Here is a 25,976-nt window from a genome sequence, read left to right on the forward strand (position 1 = left end):
AGTTTGAAAGGGGCCAAAAAGATGACTGACCATTACTAGAAGTTGATGTGAATGTCACGGGTGTGTCAGGGTTGACAGACAATCATAAGGTGACCGTCCAGCTGTAGAAGGTTGTTGCATTTGGCCTTACAAACATCTCACTGATCCTTTTTTTATACCTCTTTAGGACCCAACAGTGATCCTCCCCTTTCTTGGGCATTATACCTTTCCCTTTAGGACCCTGCGTTATCCTCACCTTTCAGCTGTTAATCAGCACTTCCTTTCTGTTTCCTCAAATACACTCAAACCCTCAGAGAGTTGCTGGTGATAGCATGTTATACCTATTCAGACCTTGGGTTCTGGTAGTCGATTATAATTACCTTGGTGTTTCTTCGTGGATTGTTGCCGTGCTTTCTCCGGTGTCATCTTGAAGCTAAGTGTATTCCCCTGTTTGTTTCCCCTGTGTGTTCTTTAGTTTTTAGTGGGGCTGACTTAGTGCCCACCCTTCCCGCTTCCTTTCTAGGGCCTAGCCTTAGGATCTGTTAGGGCTAGGTATTCTGCTCGGCGATAGGTGCAGAACCTATTTAGGGACTATAGGCGAGTTTGAGTTTGTAAGGTTCCCTCTCGGAGGTGGCACTGGAGGGTCTCCATGATGATGTATTTGTAGAGATTGTCATCTTTGGACACGCTCCACCCTGTTCACGTATTTGAAAGGATCAATCACACATGTCCCAACATTCAGACCTTTGTCATGAGCTAGCAGTTCAAAACTGGACATGCCCTTTAATAGACAATATGAATGGAATATGTTCAATGACTAATGTGTGTAAATAACCCTAAATTACTGACCTGTACCAGGAGAAGTAGAGACTGTTGTGCCTGGAAAATAAATATAAAAGAGAATTAATGGAGTGTCTTTTTTAAAACTCCATAGTGAATAGTGAGATAATAAAGAGGGATCCCCCATTCAGAATCCTCATCTATTAGCCAGAGTATGTAACAAGGAGCGTCTTTTACTCTGGAGGATCGGGCATGTTTGTGCATTACACAGATGGCCCACTGATTTAAATAAGAATTGTGCAATGCCTTATCACACCTGCGGGGGCACTGCAGTTGAATTAGGCAATTCAGATTACATCTGATTGCTAGCAATTCTTGTTATCAATTTATTCTATAGAATTTTTTTTTAATAGAAAAAGATTTTTAATGACAGAATCAGAAGACTCAAGACAAATCGTATGCAGATTTGTAGGTAAATATAGGTGTAGGAGAATCTAATAGTATCACTGACCATTACTAGAAATGGTAATGACTGACCTGTACCCGGAGAAGTAGAGACTGTTGCGCCTGGAAATAAATAAAAGAAGAAGATTAATGGAGTATCTGGTTTACAAAATCTACAGGAAATCCAAAGCTAATAAAGAGCGGTCCCTCATTCGAGATCCTCATTTATTAGTCAGAGCACATCCGTTCATTGTAAAGACAGCCCAATGATTTTAATAAGAGCTGTGTAATTCCTTATTTCTCCTGTGGGGGAGCTGTAGGGAAATTTGTGTAAACCATAAATGAATTTCATGGTAAATCTATTCTCCATTGTTTTCATCATTATAGTTTTTTGATACATGCATTTATAGGGAAAGTCATCTTTGGACAACCCCGCACCCCATTCCCCTATTTGATTGGATCCCAACACTCAGACCTCTGTCGTGAGCTGACACTTCAAAACTGAACATCCCATTCAATAGAAAATATAAATTATGTGTGTAAATAACCCTAATTTATGACTGACCTGTACCAGGAGGAGTAGAGACTGTTGTGCCTGGAAAATAAAGATAAGAGAGAATTAATGGGGTGTCTGGTTTACAACTCCATAGGGAACACTGAGATAATAAGGAGGGATCCCCCATTCAGAATCCTCATGTATTAGCCAGAGAATGTAATAAAGAGCGTGTTTCACTCTTTGGGACTGGGCACGTTTGTGCATTACACAGACAGCCCACTGATTTAAATAAGAATTGTGCAATGCCTTATCACCCCTGCGGGGGCACTGCAGTTCAATTAGACAGTTCAGAATACAGCTGATCGCTGAGGATCTTTGCGGATCGATCCCTGTGATCAGTTTATTGTCTACACATTTTTTTTATATATAAAAAGATTAAGATAGAGAAGATCTTTAACAACAGAACCAGAAGAATCCAGATGAATTTCATGCAGATTTGTAGGAAAATAGCGATCTGGAAGAATTTCGTAGTATTACTGACCATTACTAGAAATTGATGGTAAGGACTGACCTGTGTTTGTTGAAGTAGAAACTGTTGAGCCTAAAAAATAAATAAAAAGAGAAAATTAATGGGGTATATAAAATCCACAGGAAATAGAGTGTCTGGTGACCCTCAGAAAGTTGTTGGTGATAGTATGTTATACCTATTCAGGCCTTGGGTTCTAGTAGTCGACTATAATTACCTTGGAGTTTTTTGTGGATTGTTGCCATGCTTTCTCCGGTGTCATCTTGGAGCTAAGTGTATTCCCCTGTTTGTTTCCCCTGTGTGTTCTTTAGTTTTTAGTGGGGCTGACTTAGTGCTCACCCCTCCCTCTCCCTTTCTAGGGCCTAGCCTTAGGATCTGTTAGGGCCAGGTATTCTGCTCGGCGACAGGTGTAGTACCTATTTAGGGACTATAGGGGAGTTTGAGTTTGTTGGTAGTTCTGTTTAGGGGTCTCCACTCTCCCCTTCCCTAGATTTAGGGCTCTCTTCCTTTTTCCCATCGTTATATGGTGGGTTCTCCCCATTCCTAGCGTGACAGTGAAGGACTGACCTGTATTAGGGGAAGTAGAGACTGTTGTGCCTGGAAAATAAATAAAAGGAAAAAATTAATGGAGTATCTGGTTTATAAAACCCACGGGAAAAATAGAGATAATATAGAGCGGTTTCTCATTTAGACTCCTCATCTATTAGTTAGAGCATTTAAGAGGAACGGGCACATCTGTTTATTACAAAGACAGCCCATTGATTTCAATAAAAGCTGTGTAATGCCTTACTTCTCCTGTGGGGGAGCTGTAGGGAAATCAGTGTAAATTGTAATTGAATTTCCTGGTTAATCTATACTCGTTTGCTTTAATCATTATAATTTTGTGATAAATGCATTCATGGAAAGTCATCTTTGGACACTCTCAACCAGTTTCCCCTATTAGAATGGATCAATCACATGGGTCTCAACACTCAGACCTCTGTCGTGAGCTGAGAGTTCAAAACTGGAAATCCCTGTTAACAGAAAATCTGAGTGGAATATGTCTAATGAGTTATGTGCATAAATAACTCTAAATTATCTAATGACTGACCTGTACCAGGAGACGTAGAGACTGTTGTGCCTGGAAAATAAAGAATAAAGACAATTAATGGGGTGTCTGGTTTAAAACTCCTTAGGGAATACTGAAATAGTGAAAAGGGATCCCCCATTCAGAATCCTCATCTATTAGCCAGATTATGTAACAAGGAGCGTCTTCTACTCTGGAGGATTGGGCACATTTGTGCATTACACAGACAGCCCATTCATTTCAATAAGAAATGTGTAATGCCTTATTTCCCCTGTGGGGCACTGCAGTTCAGTTAGAAAATTTAGAATAAAGCTGATCGCTGAGGATCCTTGTGGATCGATCCCTGTGATCAGTTTGTTGTCTATAATTTCTTTTTTTATATAAAAAGATTAAGATAGAGAAGATCTTTATCAACAGAACCAGAATAATCCAGATGAATTTATGGCTGTTTTCCTCTTGATAAGCTTGTACTGCTTGGCTAGTGCTCTTAATTGCTTCCAGACTGACTTCCTCTGAGCATTCTTGCATGAACTCCTCAGGCTCTAGTGGCATTCTTGACAATCCGTCAGCATCCGCATTGTATTTTCCTGGCCTGTACTTGATGCTAAAATTGAAGTCAACTAGTTCAGCGACCCATCTCTGACCCATTGCATTCAGTTTGGCTGTAGTGAGGATATAGGTCAAAGGGTTGTTGTGAGTGTATACCTCAAACTCTTTGCTGTTGTAAATCGTTCACAGATATCCCATTTCAATGCCAGGAACTCCAATTTTCCGGAATGTAGATAGTAATTCTTCTCAGTGTCTGTCAACGTTCTAGAGCCGTAACCGATGACTCTCAATTTCCCATCTTGATGCTGATACAGGGCAGCTCCCAGTCCAACTTGAGAAGCGTCACAATGAAGAACAAACGGTAAGTTGAAATCAGGATATCCCTATATGGGTGGTTTTACCAGGTGGTCTCTAGTTCTTCCAATACTTCTTGGTGGTCTGCTGTCCAGAGAATGGGCTGTTGGGACAAAACGGCGTTGCTTCTTTTAAGCCCAGTCCTACCTGCATTCTTCTTTTTCTCCGTGGGTGTTGTTGACTCTGTTGTTTCCCCCAAGAGGAGGTATAGAGGGTAGCGGAAATCCTGGAGAAGTTCCAAACGTAAGTACGATAGTAGGAGAGGAATCCTAATATCTGCCTCAACTTCCCGACAGTAGAGGGCCACTTGTCTTTTAAGGCCAGTACCAGAGTGATTTCTGCTGGGTCCATGGTATATCCTTCTCCGGACACAATTTTCCCTAGAAATTGGACTTGCCTTTTGAACAGTTCACACTTCTTTGGGGTCAACTTAACTCCATGTTGTTGATACCGCTGTAATACGGTCCTCTTGTGTTCAACATGTTCTCAGAAGGCTTCGCTGTGTACCACATTGTCATCCGAGTACGGCTGGCAGATATCGTCTCTCAATCCTTGTAACATGTCTTCATGCTCCTCTGGAATTCTGCTGGAGCTGAACTGAGCCCAAACGGTATGCGGATCCACTGGTATAATCCCCACGGTGTGATGAATGCTTTCAAAGGTCTACTGGACTCTTCAACAAACCCTTGATGGTATACTTTATTCTGATCAAGGACAGAGAACCAGGTATTTCCTGATAGGCTATCCAGCATATCTTGAATCTTTGGTATCGGGTGCCGATCAGGTACTGAGTTTCGATTTAGTTCCCGGTAATCATAGCAGAATCTCAATGTACCGTCCTTCTTCCTAACACAAATAATAGGAGAGGAATAAGATGACTTTGACTTTTGGACCCAACCTCTGTAGATTAGGTCTTGTAAATACAATGTCACTTCATGGTGTAATGGTTTTGGCACAGACATGTAACTTCTGGTTACTAGGGTTGTATCTTTCAAATTGATTTTCAACTGCAACGACGGGATACAGTCTATATCAGAGTCATCTTTGGAGAATGCATGACACTCTTCTCTCAGCATCTGTTTTGCTACCGCTCGATCTTCAGCACTCAAGTGTTTCAGGGTTACTGGGGGATCCCAGGAGTCCGAGGTGGGTCGTGAAATTTCCAGCCCTGGGCAACTCCTGTTCCTTGGTGGGGAGACTGAATTCACGTAGACCCCTAGGTGGGTCTCACACAGGCTGGATATACCGTTTTAACGGTTTCGATGTGACCTAACACAGTCTTTGGATCCAGTTTAATTTTGTGTTTCGTAGTATTCATCACTGGTACTGTCACTCGAGCAATCCCACCAGTAGGAATCGTAAGCACAGTCTCACCTTGAACTAGGCCTTCCGGAAGTACTGAGGAGTCTTTTGGCATAAACAGTCTTTTCTGGACTTTTCTTCCCGGTTCTAACCGGACTCCACACCTCACCCCCACCATTTGGTTTGCAGGGATGATGGTTGCGCGCCAGCCTACCTTGACTTTTTTTAGGTCCATTGTATTCTGTGCTTTCTTTACTCTATGAATCACATTTTCCACCACGACGTTGGGTATGGCAAGCGATGTGGCAATTGCACGCACCACCAGCGTCCCTGACTTGTGTTTCGTGATGACCTCACTGATAACATTATAACCCAGGATAGGATCCTATGCCTCGTTCTGATCACTGGCCACGAGAAAAGGTACCAAAAGCTCAATGGTGTTGCTGTTCTTTTTAGCCCTCAGTTGGAAAGTCACTTCTTCCCAGCCTATGAAAGGGATCTCGGTCTGGTTGACAGCTTTGCTGTGGAGTTCCACTGGTCCTAGGAGTTCTTTTAGCGACCAAAGGCAGGTATGTGGCAGTTAGGACCTTCTCCATTCTTCATTTAAAAGGCTCGCTTGGGCTCCTGAGTCCCACAGTGCTTTTACCAGGAGTCCATGTAGCTGGCACTGTATAAAGCACCTTTCACTGATTAGGCTGATGAGGCTATCTTCACTAACCAAGGAATCCTCCTCCCAGGAGTACATTTGTTTGACCTTCGCACTGTGCATTAAGTAACTGGTGCCCCTGTCTCTCTTGCAGCTGCTGTAGATGGGAACACACTTGGGGATAGTACTGACGCAGCTGTTTTACCTCATGCGCCATTCTGGGGTTTGGTGAGATCTGGATTTGTGTCTGGGGCCTCCTCCGTGTCGCGGTTATAAGTCACCCAGCACTGGCAACCTCCTGTCTTTTAACCCAAAGGACCGTGACTATTGGCATTCCTTGGCATAATGTCCTTCCTCACCACATCTTAGACAGTGGACACACACCATACTCTGATTTGATGAACGGCAGTTTGATGAACTTCACAAGCCGGGTATCTTCTGTTTTGGAACCCACTCCTGGGTCTGAGGGATACCGGTTCTGGCCTGGAACAAATCAACTTTTTCACCTCAATCAACTCGGCTCGCAGATCTCCTATTACTTCCTTCCAGTCAGCGCTGGCGGTCCTCTCTTTTGTTGGTGGTTTAAGGTTCCCTCTTGGAGGTAGCTCTGGAGGGTCTCCATGATGATCTTCGGACTGGCCACTGGGGGTTTCCAACTTCAGCTGACTCATTTTGGTGATTTTAGGAGCAGAGCCTTTCTTTAACTTTTGTTCGCTCTCTGACTCCAAACTAGCGGCCTAATTCGTTTTTTCAATTAGGACTTCGTCCAGAATGCCCAAATCTTGTAGGTACTGTTTCGCTGCAACTTGATGTCTTTGCTGATTAACCCCATTCACAATGATCTCAAGAACTTCTTCTGGACTCGTCCAGCATCAAACTTCTCCTCCGCTTCTACATCTCTGGATGCAAACAGTCTATCCTTCAGTTCAATTGCTCTGAACAAGAAACAAGGGGTGGGGGATTCATTATTTTTCTGTGAGAGGTTAATTAGTCGGAGGAACAATTCTGAAGTACTCTCTTCTTTATAGTGACCTCTTAAAATCATCTTCAGCTGTTGTAAAGTTAATTGACTCTTTATTTCTAGCATACTACGGAGGTTCAGTCCTGGGCACCACCCCCTCAACGATCTCATCTGGCTGGTAGCCTTTGTGTAAGCCTGCATCGATCTGGTGCAACAAGTTCATATAAGACAGTTTCTCTTTCTGTTCACACTCTCCAATCTGTCCCAGGATCTTGAATTCTTTCCTTATGGTGATTTGTGGTGTTAGAGAGGACTGTCTTCCTGATTTATCTAACCCGAGCAGGTTAAAGGTTCTGTCTGAGTCTGTCACCCGTTCAGAGGTTTTGGTCGATTCCTGCAGGGCTGTTGTTAGGGCTTTGAATTGTTCTTTTAATTCCAGTAGTTCTGTCTGCGGACTGAGATTCCCACTTTTTGTAATTGGTGCCGCCCCTCCATCCTCCAACTTCAACCTGGTTAGAAACTGTGTTAGCTCTCGGAGGAACCTACCCATGACGTCTTCAGCTTCTTTCTCCCCCAGCTCATCCATTTTTGCATTAATGGCAGCTAACAGTTGCCTGCGGTTGTGTGCTTTAGAAATCTGTTCTTCTGACATCTTTATATGTTCTGCTACTGTTCTCAATTCTTCACAGGTTAACTGAAGAAACAGTTCACTAATTCTGTCCATTTGTATTTCCACATCCATTGCTGCTAGTGAGTTTTCTTTAGGGCTAGTCCCCTTTAACTGGTGTAGCAGAGTTGAGTTGAGGTGCTGTGCTGCTGTGTTTTTTCAGACACTTTTTCTCTTTTCCCTCTACATGCTAATTCCTGCTCAGGACTCCCCTTACTGGCCACCAATGTTACATGCCCTCTGCTAGGTTCAGATAGGGCGAGACGGGTTTCATGAATTCTTTGGAATCCTGGGGGAACAGTTACTCAGGGCGACCATAGGCTGCAGCTTCTCTCAGGCACACAATAGATTCAGTTGCTGACCTGACACATCTGACAAGAGTCTTTTTCAACAGTTTAACAGTGCAATTTAATCTGAATATGGCCAGTGCAATTCAGGGATATTACAGCAACAATCTTCATTACAGCACAGTCTAATAGAGCAGGCACAGTAATGTCAGTCTCTTCAGTAGCATAATTCAGCACAGATTATATCTCTTAGCAGCACATTTCTATGCATACACAACTACAGGCTTTTTCTTCACAAGGACTCAATAGTGCACAGCATTCTTTATCCTGCATGGAGATGGAGGGGGGGAAGGTTTGATGAGGGAGAAGATCCCTATGACACGATTCCTTCCAGTCCTTATCTTTCTGCCTGATATTACTCCACACTGTTAGCTCAAGGAGTCTATCTGACCTGTGTTTAGCTTCCCTCCTGACCTGAATTCTGTTCCCTTTCCTTTTGTGAGATACAGATCACATACCACCTTCCTCCTTGGCTCCAGCCATACAGTAAACAACTTCCCCACAATCCCCCTGGGGCTCTGCTAAAACACTCCCTGTCTCCTGTGACTGTATTAACCCCTCTAGTTGCTGGATGCTTCTGGAGCACAACACTGCCTGTCTCCTGTGCATGTGTTACTTCTAATAGTTGCTGGATGCTTTTGAAGCAACAGCACTACTTCTGCATGTCACAGTAGGAAAACAGAGGTTTGGAAGAATTTTGTAGTATCACTGACCACTACTAGAAATTGATATTTAGGACTGACCTGTATTTGGTGAAGTAGAAACTGTTGTGCCTAGAAAATAAATAATAAGAGAAAATTAATGGGAAATCCGGAGATAATAAAGAATGGTCCACCATTCAGAATCCTCATTTATTAGCCAGAGTATGTAACAAGGAGCGCTTTTTATTCTGGAAGACTTGGAAAATAAGGGTTGTGTAATGCCTTATTTCCCCTGAGGGGGAACTGCAATTACATAGTTACATAGCTACATAGGTTTAAAAAAGACCTAGGTCCATCAGGTTTAACCTTTCTCCACCATATGTTAATTTAGCCACTAAATTAACTATAACGCACAATGTGTATTGAGGAAATCATTCAGCCCTTTTTTAAAAGCAGTTATAGTGTCGGCCATCACTACCTCTGAACTAGACAATTCAGATTACAGCTGATCTCAGGGATCACTGTGATTAGTTTGATTTCAATAAGAGCTGTGTAATGCCTGACTTCACCTGTGGGGGAGCTGCAGAGAAATCAGTGTAAATTGTAAATTAATTTCATGGTAAATCTATACTCCATCATTATAATTTTGTGGTAAATGCATTTATGGGGAAACTCATCTTTGGACCCCCTCTACAAGTTTCCCCTATTAGAATTGGTCAATCACACGGGTCCCAACACTCAGACCTCTGTCGTCAGCTGACAGTTCAAAACAATTAATCCCATAACAGAAAATCTGATTGGAATATGTCCATTGATTTATGTGTGTTAATAACCCTAAATTATCTAAAGACTGACCTGTACCAGGAGGAGTAGAGACTGTTGTGCCTAGAAAATAAAGATAAGAGAGAATTAATGGGGTGTCTGGTTTATACAGATAAAACTGAGATAATAAAGAGAGACCCCCCATTCAGAATCCTCATGTATTAGCCAGAGAATTTAATAAAAAGCGGCTTTTACTCTGGAGGACCGGGCACATTTGTGCATTACATGGACAGTCCATTGATTTCAATAAAAATTGTGTAATTCCTTATTTCTCCTGCAGGGGCACTGCAGTTGAAATAGACAATTCAGAATACAGCTGATCGCTGAAGATCCTTGTGGATCGATCCCTGTGATCAGTTTCTTGTCTATTTTTTTTATTTTTTATAAAAGGATTAAGATAGAGAAGATCTTTATTAACAGAACCAGAAGAATCCAGATGAATCTTATGCAGATTTGTGGGAAAATAGAGATCTGGAAGGATTTAGTAGTATCACTGACCATTACTAGAAATTAACGGTAAGGATTGACCTGTGTTTGGTGAAGTAGAAACTGTTATGCCTGGAAAATAAGTACAAAAAGAAAATTAATAGAGTATATAAAATCTATAGGAAAAATGGAAATAATAAAGAGCCGTCCCTCATTCAGGATCCTCATTTATCAGTTAGAGCGTTCTAGAGGAACGAGCACATCTGCTCATTACACAGACAGCCCATTGATTTCAATAAAAGCTGTGTAATGCCTTATTTTTCCTGTGGGGGCAGTGTGGGGAAATCAGACAATTGCTCCCAGGTCCTCCCAGGTTATCACTAAATGTCCTAGGAGAAAGGCTTCATATGATCAGTTTACTATATGGACACCTTGCTAAAAAAGGGTTTGGCCTGAATGGAGAACATCATTAAAAATACAAGCAGAAGGATTCTGATGAATCTGACACAGCAAAATACTCTTGTGCCCCCTCCACACTTGCGGACCACTGGCCAAGAAGTTAATTCACATTCTAATGCAGAAAGAGGTTAAAGATATGAGAAGAAGAATCCAGATGAACCTCACACAGATTAGTAGAAACGTGAAAAAATCTGAAACGGGCCAAAAAGATCACTGATTATTACTAGAAGTTGATGTGAAGGACTGACCTGTATTAGGGGAAGTAGAGACTGTTGTGCCTGGAAAATAAATAAAAGGGGAAACTTAATGGGGTATCTGGTTTATAAAATCCACAGGAAATCCAGAGATAATAAAGAGCGGTCTCTCATTCCGAACCCTCATCGATTATTTAGAGCATTTTAGAGGATGGGGCTCATCTGTTCATTATAAAGACAGAACATGAATTTCAATAAGGATTGTGGAATCCAGATGAATCTTCTGCAGATCTGCAGGAAAATTAAGGTCTGGAATAATTTAATAGTATCACTGACCATTACTAGAATATGATTAGTAATGACTGACCTGTACCAGGAGGAGCAGAGACTGTTGTGCCTGGAAAATAAAGATTAGAGAGAATTAAAGGGGCGTCTGGTTGAAAACTGCATAGGGAATACTGAGATAATAAAGAGGGATCCCCCATTCAGAATCCTCATCTATTAGCCAGAGTAACAAGGAGCGTCTTTCACTCTGGAGGACCGGCCACGTTTGTGTATTACACAGACAGCCCATTGATTTCGATAAGAATTATGTAACCCATTATTTCTCCTCTGGGGGCACTGCAGTTAAATTGGACAATTCAGAATACTGACATCATCGCCCGTGAGACATGACCGTGAGTGACCTATGCTGCCTCGAGGCTGATTCTGGCTCTCACGTTATACTCCACGAGACCCGACAGTGGCTGCTACTCAAGTCTATAGAGCCTCTTTCGCTCTACCCTTTGACCTATTAAAACAGATTGATTACACGGGTCCCAACACTCAGACCTCAGTCGCGAGTTGAAAGTTCAAAACTGGACATCTTCTTTAATCGGAAATATGAGTGGAATATGTCCAATCACTAATATGTGTAAATAACCCTAAATAATGTAATGACTGACCTGTACCAGGAGGAGTAGAGACTGTTGTGCCTGGAAAATGAAGATAAGAGTCAATTAATGGGGTGTCGGGTTTAAAACCCTATATAGAATAATGAGATAATAAAGAGGGATCCCCCATTTAGATATTTCAGATATTTTTCTTTTAGCTAGAGTGTGTAACAGAGAGCGTCTTCCATCCTAGAGGACCCGGCACATTTGAGCATTACATAGACAGTCGATTGATTTCAATAAAAATTGTGTAATGCCTTATTTACCCTGCGGGGGCACTGCAGTTGAATTAGACAATTTAAATTACGGGTGATTGCTGGATCATAAGGATCTGCAAGTATCCTTAAGGATCAATTCCTGTGATCACTTTATTGTCTAGAAACTTTTTTATATAAAAAAAAGATTAAGATAGAGAAGATTTTTCACAACAGAACCAGAATAATCCAGACGAATCTTATGCTGATTTGTAGGAAAATAGAGATCTGGAACAATTTAATAGTATCACTGACTGCTGCTAAAATATATGGTGAGGACTGACCTGTATTTGGAGAAGTAGAAACTGTTGTGCCTGGAAAATAAATAAAAGGAGAGAATAAATGGGAAATATAAAACCCACAGGAAATCCGGAGATAATAAAGAACGATCCCTCATTCAGGATCCTCATCTATTAGCTACAACCTTTTTGAGCACCGGGCACATCCATTCACTACAAAGACAGACCAATAATTTAAGTAAGAACTGTGTAATTCCTTACTTCTCCTGTGGGGGAGCTACAGGGAAATCAGTGCAAATTGTAACTAAATTTCATGATAAATCTATACTTTCCTCTATTTGAACGGATCAATCACATGGGTCCCAACACTCAGACCTCAACCATGAGCTGACAGTTCAAAACTGGACTTCCCCTTTAATAGAAAATCTGAGTAGAATATGTCCAATGTCTTCTGTGCGTAAAGAACCCGAAATTATCTAATGACTGACCTGTACCAGGAGACGTAGAGACTGTTGTGCCTGGAAAATAAAGATGAGAGAGAATTAATGGGGTGTCTGGTTTAAAACTCCATAGGGAATACTGAGATAATCAAGAGGGATCCCCTATTCAGAATCCTCATCTATTAGACAGAGTATGTAACAAGGAGCGTCTTTCTCTCTGGAGGACCGGCCACGTTTGTGCATTACACAGACAGCCCACTGATTTATCTTTGGACACTCCCTATCCTTATTGATTTCAATAAGAATTGTGTAATGCCTTATTTCCCCTGTGGGGGCACTGCAGTTGAATTAGACAATTCAGAATACAGCTGATCGTTGAGGATCCTTGCCGATCGATCCCTTTGATCAATTTATTGTCTATAATTTATTTTATATATAAAAAGATTAAGATGGAGATCATCTTTAACAACAGAACCAGAAGAATTCAGATGAAACTTATGCAGCTTTGTAGGAAAATAAAGGTCTGGAAGAATTTGGTAATATTAATGATCATTAAAATTGATGGTAAGGACTGACCTGTATTTGGTGAAGTAGAAACTGTTGTGCCTGGAAAATAAATAAAAAGAGAAAATGAATGAAGTATATAAAATCCACAGGAAATCTGGAGATAATAAAGAGCCGTCCCTCATTCAGGATCCTCATTTATTAGTTAGAGCGTTCTAGAGGACCGGGAACATCCGCTCATTAGAAAGGCAGCTCATTGATATCAATAAGACCTGTGTAATGTCTTATTTTTCCCGTGGTTGCAGTGTGGGGAAATCAGACAATTGCTTCCAGGTCCTCCCAGATTACAGATGATCACTGGATGTCCTAGCAGGAAGGCTTCATGTGATCGGTTTACCATATGGACACCTTTCTAAAAAATGGGATTGTCCCATATGGAGAAGATACAAGCAGAAGAATCCTGATGAATGCTCTAGAGCCCCCTCCACACTTGCGGACCACTGGCCAAGACATTACTTCACCTTCTAATTAAGGAAGGGGTTATAGATATGAGCAGAAGAATCCAGATGAACCCCACACAGATTAGTAGAAACGTGAAAAAAGACTGAAAAGGGCCAAAAAGATCACTGATTATTACTAGAAGTTGATGTGAAGGACTGACCGGTATTAGGGGAAGTAGAGACTGTTGTGCCTGGAAAATAAAAGGAGAAACTTAATGGGGTATTTATTTTATAAAACCCACAGGAAATCCGGAGATAATAAAAAGCGGTCCCTCATTCAGGATCCTCATCTATTATTTAGGGCATTTTAAAGGATCGGGTTCATCTGTTCATTACAGAGACAGACCACTAATTTCAATAAGAATTGTGTAATCCAGATGAATTTTCTGCAGATTTGCACAAAAATGAAGGACTGGAATAACTTAATAGTATCACTGACCATTACTAGAATATGATTAGTAATGACTGACCTGTACCTGGAGGAGCAGAGACTGTTGTGCCTGGAAAATAAAGATAAGAGAGAATTAATGGAGTATCTGGTTTATAAAATCCATAGAACATCAGGAGATAATAGAGAGCGGTCCCTCAGTCAGGATCCTCAGCTATTAGTCAGAACCTTTTTGAGGATCTGGCACATCTGTTTATTGCAAAGACAGACCATTGTTTCCAATAAGGACAGTGTAATGCCTTACTTCTCCTGTGGGGGAGCTGCAGGGAAAGTTGTGTGAATTGTAATTGAATTTCATGGTAAATCTATACTGCTTTATTTTAATCATTATAGTTTTGTGATGAATGTATTTATTAGTTATTTTTGGACACCCTCTACCCTTTGACCTATTAAAACAGATTGATTACACGGGTCCCAGCACTCAGACCTCAGTCGTGAGTTGAAAGTTCAAAACTGGACATCGTCTTTAATCGGAAATATGAGTGGAATATGTCCAATCACTAATATGTGTAAATAACCCTAAATAATGTAATGACTGACCTGTACCAGGAGGAGTAGAGACTGTTGTGCCTGGAAAATAAAGATAAGAGAGAATTAATGGGGCGTCTGGTTTATACAGATAAAACTGAGATAATAAAGAGAAACCCCCCATTCAGAATCCTCATGTATTAGCCAGAGAATGTAATAAAGAGCGGCTTCTACTCTGGAGGACCGGGCACGTTTGTGCATTGCATGGACAGTCCATTGATTTCAATAAAAATTGTGTAATGTCTTATTTCTCCTGCGGGGGCACTGCAGTTGAAATAGACAATTCAGAATACAGCTGATCGCTGAAGATCCTTGTGGATCGATCCCTGTGATCAGTTTATTGTCTATTTTTTTATTTTTTATAAAAAGATTAAGATAGAGAAGATCTTTATTAACAGAACCAGAAGAATCCAGATGAATCTTATGCAGATTTGTAGGAAAATAGAGATCTGGAAGAATTTAGTAGTATCACTGACCATTACTAGAAATTAACGGTAAGGACTGACCTGTGTTTGGTGAAGTAGAAACTGTTATGCCTGGAAAATAAGTACAGAAAGAAAATTAATAGAGTGTATAAAATCTATAGGAAAAATGGAGATAATAAAGAGCCGTCCCTCATTCAGGATCCTCATTTATCAGTTAGAGCTTTCTAGAGGAACGAGCACATCTGCTCATTACACAGACAGCCCATTGATTTCAATAAAAGCTGTGTAATGCCTTATTTTTCCTGTGGGGGCAGTGTGGGGAAATCAGACAATTGCTCCCAGGTCCTCCCAGGTTATCACTAAATGTCCTAGGAGAAAGGCTTCATATGATCAGTTTACTATATGGACACCTTTCTAAAAAAAGGGTTTGGCATGTATGGAGAACATCATTAAAAATACAAGCAGAAGGATTCTGATGAATCTGACACAGCAAAATACTCTTGTGCCCCCTCCACACTTGCAGACCACTGGCCAAGAAGTTAATTCACATTCTAATGCAGAAAGAGGTTAAAGATATGAGAAGAAGAATCCAGATGAACCTCACACAGATTAGTAGAAACGTGAAAAAAATCTGAAAGGGGCCAAAAAGATCACTGATTATTACTAGAAGTTGATGTGAAAAACTGACCTGTATTAGGGTTAGGGGAAGTAGAGATGGTTGTGCCTGGAAAATAAAGATTAGAGAGAATTAAAGGGGTGACTGGTTGAAAACTGCATAGGGAATACTGAGATAATAAAGAGGGATCCCCCATTCAGAATCCTCATCTATTAGCCAGAGTAACAAGGAGCGTCTTTCACTCTGGAGGACCGGCCACGTTTGTGTATTACACAGACAGCCCATTGATTTCAATAAGAATTATGTAACCCATTATTTCTCCTCTGGGGGCACTGCAGTTAAATTAGACAATTCAGAATACTGACATCATCGCCCGTGAGACATGACCGTGAGTGACCTATGCTGCCTCGAGGCTGATTCTGACTCTCACGTTATACTCCACGAGACCCGACAGTGGCTGCTGCTCAAGTCCATAGAGCCCCTTTCGCTGAACAGGGGCTCCACACACTGGAAGACAGAGATGGGGATTGTCGTGGGACCTCCATTTGGACTACGGCAGACCGGTGGTTTTTTTTTTTGTTAATAAATGGGTGAAAGAGGGAAATTGTTGGGTATTTTTTTTTCAAATAAATATGTTTTTGTGAATGCTTAGTTCTTTTGTCTACAGGGTTAGTAATGAGGTGTCTGATAGATTCCTCTCCATTTCTAACCCGTGGGCTTGATGTCAGCGCCAGCTGATGTCATCAATTCCACAATCCATTACTCCGATTGCTACCGCACCAGGGCAATAGGCAAGAGCAGAGGCTAAGCGCCAAAATTGGAGCATCTAATGGATACCCCATTTCTGGGGAAGCAGAGGGCTGGTCTTATTAAGATGGGAAGGGGCCAATATCCATGGCCCTTCTCAGCCTATTAATATCAACCCGCAGCTGTCTGCTTTGCCTTAGCTAATTATTAAAATAAAGGGAACCCTACATCATATTTTTTAGGGTCTCTCCATTTTTAATAACCAGCAAAGGCAAAGCAAATAGCTGGGGGCTGATATTAATAGGCTGGGAAGGTTCATGGATATTGGTCCTTTCACAGCATAATAAAACCAACTCACAGCTGGGCAGTGGTCCTTCACTCACTCCATATTACAACACCCTAGCTTTTATTATGATCATTTGATAGCCACTTTACAGCTCAAAGTTGGGGTCCCCATTGACTTCTATTGGGTTCGGAGTCAAGTTTGAGTTAAGTTCGGGAGCCCGACTGGAACTTTGGACTCAAGTTCGGCCAAATCCGATGAACCCAAACTTCCACTGCTCCGCTCATCCCTAATAATCATCCTTGGACACCCCCTACCCTTTTTCCTCTATTAGCACAGATCCGTCACACAGGTCCCAACACTCATCCTCTTTAATAGAAAATATGAGTGGAATATGTCCAATGACTAATATGTTTAAATAATTCTAAATTATCTAATGCCTGACCTGTACCAGGAGAAGTAGAGACTGTTGTGCCTGGAAAATAAAAAAAAAGACAATTAATGGGGTGTCTGGTTAACTACTCCATAGGGAATACTGAGATAATGAAGATGGATCCCCCATTCAGATTTTTTTTTCTTTTAGCTAGAGTGTGTAACAGAGAGCGTCTTCCATCCTAGAGGACCCTGCACATTTGAGCATTACATAGACAGTCGATTGATTTCAATAAAAATTGTGTAATGCCTTATTTACCCTGCGGGGGCACTGCAGTTGAATTAGACAATTTAAATTACGGGTGATTGCTGGATTATAAGGATCTGCAAGTATCCTTAAGGATCAATTCCTGTGATCACTTTATTGTCTAGAAACTTTTTTATATAAAAAAAAGATTAAGATAGAGAAGATTTTTCACAACAGAACCAGAATAATCCAGACGAATCTTATGCTGATTTGTAGGAAAATAGAGATCTGGAACAATTTAATAGTATCACTGACTGCTGCTAAAATATATGGTGAGGACTGACCTGTATTTGGAGAAGTAGAAACTGTTGTGCCTGGAAAATAAATAAAAGGAGAGAATAAATGGGAAATATAAAACCCACAGGAAATCCGGAGATAATAAAGAACGATCCCTCATTCAGGATCCTCATCTATTAGCTACAACCTTTTTGAGCACCGGGCACATCCATTCACTACAAAGACAGACCAATAATTTAAGTAAGAACTGTGTAATTCCTTACTTCTCCTGTGGGGGAGCTACAGGGAAATCAGTGCAAATTATAACTGAATTTCATGATAAATCTATACTCCATTATTATAGTTTTGTGATAAATGCATTTATGGGGATAGTCATCTTTGGACAACCCTTTCCCTTTTCCTCTATTTGAACGGATCAATCACATGGGTCCCAACACTCAGACCTCAACCATGAGCTGACAGTTCAAAACTGGACTTCCCCTTTAATAGAAAATCTGAGTGGAATATGTCCAATGTCTTCTGTGCGTAAAGAACCCGAAATTATCTAATGACTGACCTGTACCAGGAGACGTAGAGACTGTTGTGCCTGGAAAATAAAGATGAGAGAGAATTAATGGGGTGTCTGGTTTAAAACTCCATAGGGAATACTGAGATAATCAAGAGGGATCCCCCATTCAGAATCCTCATCTATTAGACAGAGGATGTAACAAGGAGCGTCTTTCTCTCTGGAGGACCGGCCACGTTTGTGCATTACACAGACAGCCCACTGATTTATCTTTGGACACTCCCTATCCTTATTGATTTCAATAAGAATTGTGTAATGCCTTATTTCCCCTGTGGGGGCACTGCAGTTGAATTAGACAATTCAGAATACAGCTGATCGTTGAGGATCCTTGCCGATCGATCCCTTTGATCAATTTATTGTCTATAATTTATTTTGTATATAAAAAGATTAAGATGGAGATCATCTTTAACAACAGAACCAGAAGAATTCAGATGAAACTTATGCAGCTTTGTAGGAAAATAAAGGTCTGGAAGAATTTCGTAATATTAATGATCATTAAAATTGATGGTAAGGACTGACCTGTATTTGGTGAAGTAGAAACTGTTGTGCCTGGAAAATAAATAAAAAGAGAAAATGAATGAAGTATATAAAATCCACAGGAAATCTGGAGATAATAAAGAGCCGTCCCTCATTCAGGATCCTCATTTATTAGTTAGAGCGTTCTAGAGGACCGGGAACATCCGCTCATTATAAAGGCAGCTCATTGATATCAATAAGACCTGTGTAATGTCTTATTTTTCCCGTGGTTGCAGTGTGGGGAAATCAGACAATTGCTTCCAGGTCCTCCCAGATTACAGATGATCACTGGATGTCCTAGCAGGAAGGCTTCATGTGATCGGTTTACCATATGGACACCTTTCTAAAAAATGGGATTGTCCCATATGGAGAAGATACAAGCAGAAGAATCCTGATGAATGCTCTAGAGCCCCCTCCACACTTGCGGACCACTGGCCAAGACATTACTTCACATTCTAATTAAGGAAGGGGTTATAGATATGAGCAGAAGAATCCAGAGGAACCTAACACAGATTAGTAGAAACGTGAAAAAAGACTGAAAAGGGCCAAAAAGATCACTGATTATTACTAGAAGTTGATGTGAAGGACTGACCGGTATTAGGGGAAGTAGAGACTGTTGTGCCTGGAAAATAAAAGGAGAAACTTAATGGGGTATTTAGTTTATAAAACCCACAGGAAATCCGGAGATAATAAAAAGCGGTCCAATTCAGAATACAGCTGATCGCTGAAGATCCTTGTGGATCGATCCCTGTGATCAGTTTATTGTCTATTTTTTTATTTTTTATAAAAAGATTAAGATAGAGAAGATCTTTATTAACAGAACCAGAAGAATCCAGATGAAACTTATGCAGATTTGTAGGAAAATAGAGATCTGGAAGAATTTAGTAGTATCACTGACCATTACTAGAAATTAACGGTAAGGACTGACCTGTGTTTGGTGAAGTAGAAACTGTTATGCCTGGAAAATAAGTACAAAAAGAAAATTAATAGAGTGTATAAAATCTATAGGAAAAATGGAGATAATAAAGAGCCGTCCCTCATTCAGGATCCTCATTTATCAGTTAGAGCGTTCTAGAGGAACGAGCACATCTGCTCATTACACAGACAGCCCATTGATTTCAATAAAAGCTGTGTAATGCCTTATTTTTCCTGTGGGGGCAGTGTGGGGAAATCAGACAATTGCTCCCAGGTCCTCCCAGGTTATCACTAAATGTCCTAGGAGAAAGGCTTCATATGATCAGTTTACTATATGGACACCTTTCTAAAAAAAAGGGTTTGGCATGTATGGAGAACATCATTAACAATACAAGCAGAAGGATTCTGATGAATCTGACACAGCAAAATACTCTTGTGCCCCCTCCACACTTGCGGACCACTGGCCAAGAAGTTAATTCACATTCTAATGCAGAAAGAGGTTAAAGATATGAGAAGAAGAATCCAGATGAACCTCACACAGATTAGTAGAAACGTGAAAAAAATCTGAAAGGGGCCAAAAAGATCACTGATTATTACTAGAAGTTGATGTGAAAAACTGACCTGTATTAGGGTTAGGGGAAGTAGAGATGGTTGTGCCTGGAAAATAAAGATTAGAGAGAATTAAAGGGGTGACTGGTTGAAAACTGCATAGGGAATACTGAGATAATAAAGAGGGATCCCCCATTCAGAATCCTCATCTATTAGCCAGAGTAACAAGGAGCGTCTTTCACTCTGGAGGACCGGCCACGTTTGTGTATTACACAGACAGCCCATTGATTTCAATAAGAATTATGTAACCCATTATTTCTCCTCTGGGGGCACTGCAGTTAAATTAGACAATTCAGAATACTGACATCATCGCCCGTGAGACATGACCGTGAGTGACCTATGCTGCCTCGAGGCTGATTCTGACTCTCACGTTATACTCCACGAGACCCGACAGTGGCTGCTGCTCAAGTCCATAGAGCCCCTTTCGCTGAACAGGGGCTCCACACACTGGAAGACAGAGATGGGGATTGTCGTGGGACCTCCATTTGGACTACGGCAGACCGGTGTTTTTTTTTTTTGTTAATAAATGGGTGAAAGAGGGAAATTGTTGGGTATTTTTTTTTCAAATAAATATGTTTTTGTGAATGCTTAGTTCTTTTGTCTACAGGGTTAGTAATGAGGTGTCTGATAGATTCCTCTCCATTTCTAACCCGTGGGCTTGATGTCAGCGCCAGCTGATGTCATCAATTCCACAATCCATTACTCCGATTGCTACCGCACCAGGGCAATAGGCAAGAGCAGAGGCTAAGCGCCAAAATTGGAGCATCTAATGGATACCCCATTTCTGGGGAAACAGAGGGCTGGTCTTATTAAGATGGGAAGGGGCCAATATCCATGGCCCTTCTCAGCCTATTAATATCAACCCGCAGCTGTCTGCTTTGCCTTAGCTAATTATTAAAATAAAGGGAACCCTACATCATATTTTTTAGGGTCTCTCCATTTTTAATAACCAGCAAAGGCAAAGCAAATAGCTGGGGGCTGATATTAATAGGCTGGGAAGGTTCATGGATATTGGTCCTTTCACAGCATAATAAAACCAACTCACAGCTGGGCAGTGGTCCTTCACTCACTCCATATTACAACACCCTAGCTTTTATTATGATCATTTGATAGCCACTTTACAGCTCAAAGTTGGGGTCCCCATTGACTTCTATTGGGTTCGGAGTCAAGTTTGAGTTAAGTTCGGGAGCCCGACTGGAACTTTGGACTCAAGTTCGGCCAAATCCGATGAACCCAAACTTCCACTGCTCCGCTCATCCCTAATAATCATCCTTGGACACCCCCTACCCTTTTTCCTCTATTAGCACAGATCCGTCACACAGGTCCCAACACTTATCCTCTTTAATAGAAAATATGAGTGGAATATGTCCAATGACTAATATGTTTAAATAATTCTAAATTATCTAATGCCTGACCTGTACCAGGAGAAGTAGAGACTGTTGTGCCTGGAAAATAAAAAAAAAGACAATTAATGGGGTGTCTGGTTAACTACTCCATAGGGAATACTGAGATAATGAAGATGGATCCCCCATTCAGATTTTTTTTTCTTTTAGCTAGAGTGTGTAACAGAGAGCGTCTTCCATCCTAGAGGACCCTGCACATTTGAGCATTACATAGACAGTCGATTGATTTCAATAAAAATTGTGTAATGCCTTATTTACCCTGCGGGGGCACTGCAGTTGAATTAGACAATTTAAATTACGGGTGATTGCTGGATTATAAGGATCTGCAAGTATCCTTAAGGATCAATTCCTGTGATCACTTTATTGTCTAGAAACTTTTTTATATAAAAAAAAGATTAAGATAGAGAAGATTTTTCACAACAGAACCAGAATAATCCAGACGAATCTTATGCTGATTTGTAGGAAAATAGAGATCTGGAACAATTTAATAGTATCACTGACTGCTGCTAAAATATATGGTGAGGACTGACCTGTATTTGGAGAAGTAGAAACTGTTGTGCCTGGAAAATAAATAAAAGGAGAGAATAAATGGGAAATATAAAACCCACAGGAAATCCGGAGATAATAAAGAACGATCCCTCATTCAGGATCCTCATCTATTAGCTACAACCTTTTTGAGCACCGGGCACATCCATTCACTACAAAGACAGACCAATAATTTAAGTAAGAACTGTGTAATTCCTTACTTCTCCTGTGGGGGAGCTACAGGGAAATCAGTGCAAATTATAACTGAATTTCATGATAAATCTATACTCCATTATTATAGTTTTGTGATAAATGCATTTATGGGGATAGTCATCTTTGGACAACCCTTTCCCTTTTCCTCTATTTGAACGGATCAATCACATGGGTCCCAACACTCAGACCTCAACCATGAGCTGACAGTTCAAAACTGGACTTCCCCTTTAATAGAAAATCTGAGTGGAATATGTCCAATGTCTTCTGTGCGTAAAGAACCCGAAATTATCTAATGACTGACCTGTACCAGGAGACGTAGAGACTGTTGTGCCTGGAAAATAAAGATGAGAGAGAATTAATGGGGTGTCTGGTTTAAAACTCCATAGGGAATACTGAGATAATCAAGAGGGATCCCCCATTCAGAATCCTCATCTATTAGACAGAGGATGTAACAAGGAGCGTCTTTCTCTCTGGAGGACCGGCCACGTTTGTGCATTACACAGACAGCCCACTGATTTATCTTTGGACACTCCCTATCCTTATTGATTTCAATAAGAATTGTGTAATGCCTTATTTCCCCTGTGGGGGCACTGCAGTTGAATTAGACAATTCAGAATACAGCTGATCGTTGAGGATCCTTGCCGATCGATCCCTTTGATCAATTTATTGTCTATAATTTATTTTGTATATAAAAAGATTAAGATGGAGATCATCTTTAACAACAGAACCAGAAGAATTCAGATGAAACTTATGCAGCTTTGTAGGAAAATAAAGGTCTGGAAGAATTTCGTAATATTAATGATCATTAAAATTGATGGTAAGGACTGACCTGTATTTGGTGAAGTAGAAACTGTTGTGCCTGGAAAATAAATAAAAAGAGAAAATGAATGAAGTATATAAAATCCACAGGAAATCTGGAGATAATAAAGAGCCGTCCCTCATTCAGGATCCTCATTTATTAGTTAGAGCGTTCTAGAGGACCGGGAACATCCGCTCATTATAAAGGCAGCTCATTGATATCAATAAGACCTGTGTAATGTCTTATTTTTCCCGTGGTTGCAGTGTGGGGAAATCAGACAATTGCTTCCAGGTCCTCCCAGATTACAGATGATCACTGGATGTCCTAGCAGGAAGGCTTCATGTGATCGGTTTACCATATGGACACCTTTCTAAAAAATGGGATTGTCCCATATGGAGAAGATACAAGCAGAAGAATCCTGATGAATGCTCTAGAGCCTCCTCCACACTTGCGGACCACTGGCCAAGACATTACTTCACATTCTAATTAAGGAAGGGGTTATAGATATGAGCAGAAGAATCCAGAGGAACCTCACACAGATTAGTAGTGTGACACCCCAGGGGTCTGGTTGCCACAGTGATAGAGATATTACGTCTGAGAGCAGGTGGGAGGTCCTTTGGTCAGGGATCCTGTGCATGCCACACCTCCTGCCCAGTCTTGGGAGGGGAAGGACTTCCCCTATATAAACCTGGGGCTGAGGCAGGGTAGGGAGTTCTGAGAGGAGAAGACAGGGAGCAGAGCTGCTCTATGGGCTCTGCTCCACAGGCAGGCCCTGTCCAGGGGCCTGAGCCTGGAGTCAAGGAGAGTAGAGACAAGAAACAGCAGAAGCAATACTACTACGAGTCAGGGGCTGGCAGCTGCAGAGCTCGCCCTGACTGAGAAGCTTTCTTACCGGACCCGGCGTCCGAGGCTGTGGGGACTAACTCTTACCCAGCAGCAGAAGCCGACCGGCAGGGGATTTCAGGTCCTCAGGCCCAGAAACCCGAAGGCACGGTCACACGTGTGGGACCAGCACCGCCATCGTGGAGCGGAAGCCATTAGAAGGCCCCGAGTCACCGGCCATACGGGTGAGCACCACACGGTACACTCAGGGACGTGGGCTACTTATATCCGCTTCTAGCAAGGTAGCCAGAAGAGTACAGTCAGTTTGGGAGGCCTACAACTCCGCCTGGCCAGGGGAGATCCCATCTGCTCAAGGACTGACCAGGCCCCGTTCACTAGCAAGTACTCCGGGAGGGTCTATCGTTGTTACCAGTAAAGACCCTGAATTACACCGCACCGTCTCTGAGTGGTTCCTGCTACCCCCATCATCCACATCTGCTGCCCTGAGGCCATACCCCTCCCGTTGGGGGTTATACCATCTATGCTGCACCATCCATCCACCGGCCTCAGCGGACTGTCCTGCAGCGGCAGCTCCATAGCTGCATTCAACGGGTGGCGTAGTCGTCCTACATCTACCGCTGTTACATCGCCGCTCAGTTTGACTCCCTGGGCACGGACCGGGTCACCGCCACGAGACTACAACCCTCAAGAGATCCGGCTCCGGGTAAGCTCCCGCGTGCGCAACGCAGCGCGACACAGGCCCAGGGGCGCGTCAACTTTGGCGTAGTCGGCAGGATTTCGTGCCCGCAATCACCGGGTACTGCGTGCCTGAAAAAGAGACTTTTCAAACTTACCAGTGGTGAAGATTCCCGCCATCTGTGAAGATTCCCGCCATCCGTGGAGTTTTCCCGCCATCCGGCGCCATCTTCTGCCTTCTTCCCGCCATCCGAGGAGTTTTCCCGCCATCCGGCGCCATCTTCTGCCTTCTTCCCGCCATCCGAGGAGTTTTCCCGCCATCCGGCGCCATCTTGGAGACGCCGCGCGGGAAGAAGAGGGGCGTGGACTCCGAAAGCGCGCGAGAACTGAAGCCCCGCCTCACGTCCGGACGTTGCGTAAGGTCCTGGAAGGAGCCCAGCAGACGCCGACGTCACAGGAGCGCGACGCAAGGTCCTCTACCCCGACGATTGACTGCGGAGCCGCGGCCTACGGAAGAGGATCTCCGGAAGGTAGGCCACGGTCCACTAGGGGGGAGGAGGACACCAGGAACGGACAGCAAGATGGCGGACCGGCAGCAGACTAAGCTGCCCAGCGTCGGCAGTGCCCCAGTCGTCGCCGGCCCCGACCAGCGCCGGGAGAAGACGCGTGACGCAGGAGCGGTCGCGGGAGCAGGTAAGAGGACTCTCCCTGTCCCGGACGCTGCAAGCGTCAGCCTGCTCCCGGGCCCCCTGGTGGAGCCGCCGATTCCGGGCGCTGCAGACACCAACCTGCTCCAGCCCCCGCAACAAGCCCTGCGGCCAAGCCCTCCAGCCCTGGGCACTACCACCACCAGCCCGCGCCCAGGCCCAAAGTTGCACCCTCTGACCCCGGGCGTCATCAACGGCGACCCTCTCCACGCCTGGTCGCAAGGCCTGAACTCCCCAGGTGCAAAAGGACTGTACGCCCTCCACGTTAACCAAGGAGGAGCTGCAGTACTACCAATACGAGGAAAGCCAAGAGGACCCGGACGGGTCTGAAGCCTACACACAAGAAGGAGCAGGAGAATGCCGTTACTGAAGTACGGTAAAGTGGAACTGTACATAGTTACCCGTAGGGGTACTTGTGTTGCTAATTAAAATATGGTCCCCGTTGGGACAAGTGTGAACTGTTCCCGTGTGTCCCCTATCCTTAACCAGGCTGAGGACTGTGAGCAGCCATCCCATCTCCCCACAGGCTGAGGACTGTGAGCAGCCAATCCTTATCCCCACTGGCCGAGGACTGAGAGCGGCCATATCTTGTAAATATTATGTGTTTCCAGTTATTTATAGGAGTCCTTGGTGGATTTACCGGGAATCCTTTGTACAGTTAGTGGAGCGTAACCCAGGATGGACTAAAAGACTGTTAAGGACTCGGGGTAGGACA

General features: G+C 42.6%; 1 protein-coding gene across 3 annotated transcripts in view; it reads right to left on the bottom strand.

Moving 5' to 3' along the window:
* Positions 1-25,976, bottom strand: part of LOC141155119 (uncharacterized) — a 99,409-nt gene that overhangs the window by 13,799 nt on the left and 59,634 nt on the right. Inside the window, exons 26-47 of one of the 3 annotated variants that reach the window (XM_073641787.1) lie at positions 23,067-23,096; positions 22,539-22,568; positions 22,030-22,059; positions 21,512-21,541; positions 20,109-20,144; positions 19,501-19,530; positions 19,165-19,194; positions 18,576-18,605; positions 14,517-14,546; positions 12,130-12,159; positions 11,604-11,633; positions 11,027-11,056; positions 10,714-10,743; positions 10,109-10,138; positions 9,614-9,643; positions 8,861-8,890; positions 3,316-3,345; positions 2,793-2,822; positions 2,271-2,300; positions 1,769-1,798; positions 1,297-1,326; positions 829-858 (exon numbers count right to left, since the gene is read on the bottom strand). In XM_073641787.1, the coding sequence (XP_073497888.1) occupies positions 829-858; positions 1,297-1,326; positions 1,769-1,798; positions 2,271-2,300; positions 2,793-2,822; positions 3,316-3,345; positions 8,861-8,890; positions 9,614-9,643; positions 10,109-10,138; positions 10,714-10,743; positions 11,027-11,056; positions 11,604-11,633; positions 12,130-12,159; positions 14,517-14,546; positions 18,576-18,605; positions 19,165-19,194; positions 19,501-19,530; positions 20,109-20,144; positions 21,512-21,541; positions 22,030-22,059; positions 22,539-22,568; positions 23,067-23,096 (666 nt within the window). Of the gene's footprint in view, positions 1-828; positions 859-1,296; positions 1,327-1,768; positions 1,799-2,270; positions 2,301-2,792; positions 2,823-3,315; positions 3,346-8,860; positions 8,891-9,613; positions 9,644-10,108; positions 10,139-10,713; positions 10,744-11,026; positions 11,057-11,603; positions 11,634-12,129; positions 12,160-13,100; positions 13,131-13,689; positions 13,720-13,998; positions 14,029-14,516; positions 14,547-18,575; positions 18,606-19,164; positions 19,195-19,500; positions 19,531-20,108; positions 20,145-21,511; positions 21,542-22,029; positions 22,060-22,538; positions 22,569-23,066; positions 23,097-25,976 lie in introns of all 3 variants that reach the window. The other 2 variants (XM_073641788.1, XM_073641789.1) reach the window with 2 other exon arrangements.

This window comes from Phyllobates terribilis, unplaced genomic scaffold (assembly GCF_046119375.1).
Source record: "Phyllobates terribilis strain yellow unplaced genomic scaffold, ASM4611937v1 Scaffold_7__3_contigs__length_470593459, whole genome shotgun sequence".
In the NCBI taxonomy this organism is placed as follows: domain Eukaryota; kingdom Metazoa; phylum Chordata; class Amphibia; order Anura; family Dendrobatidae; genus Phyllobates; species Phyllobates terribilis.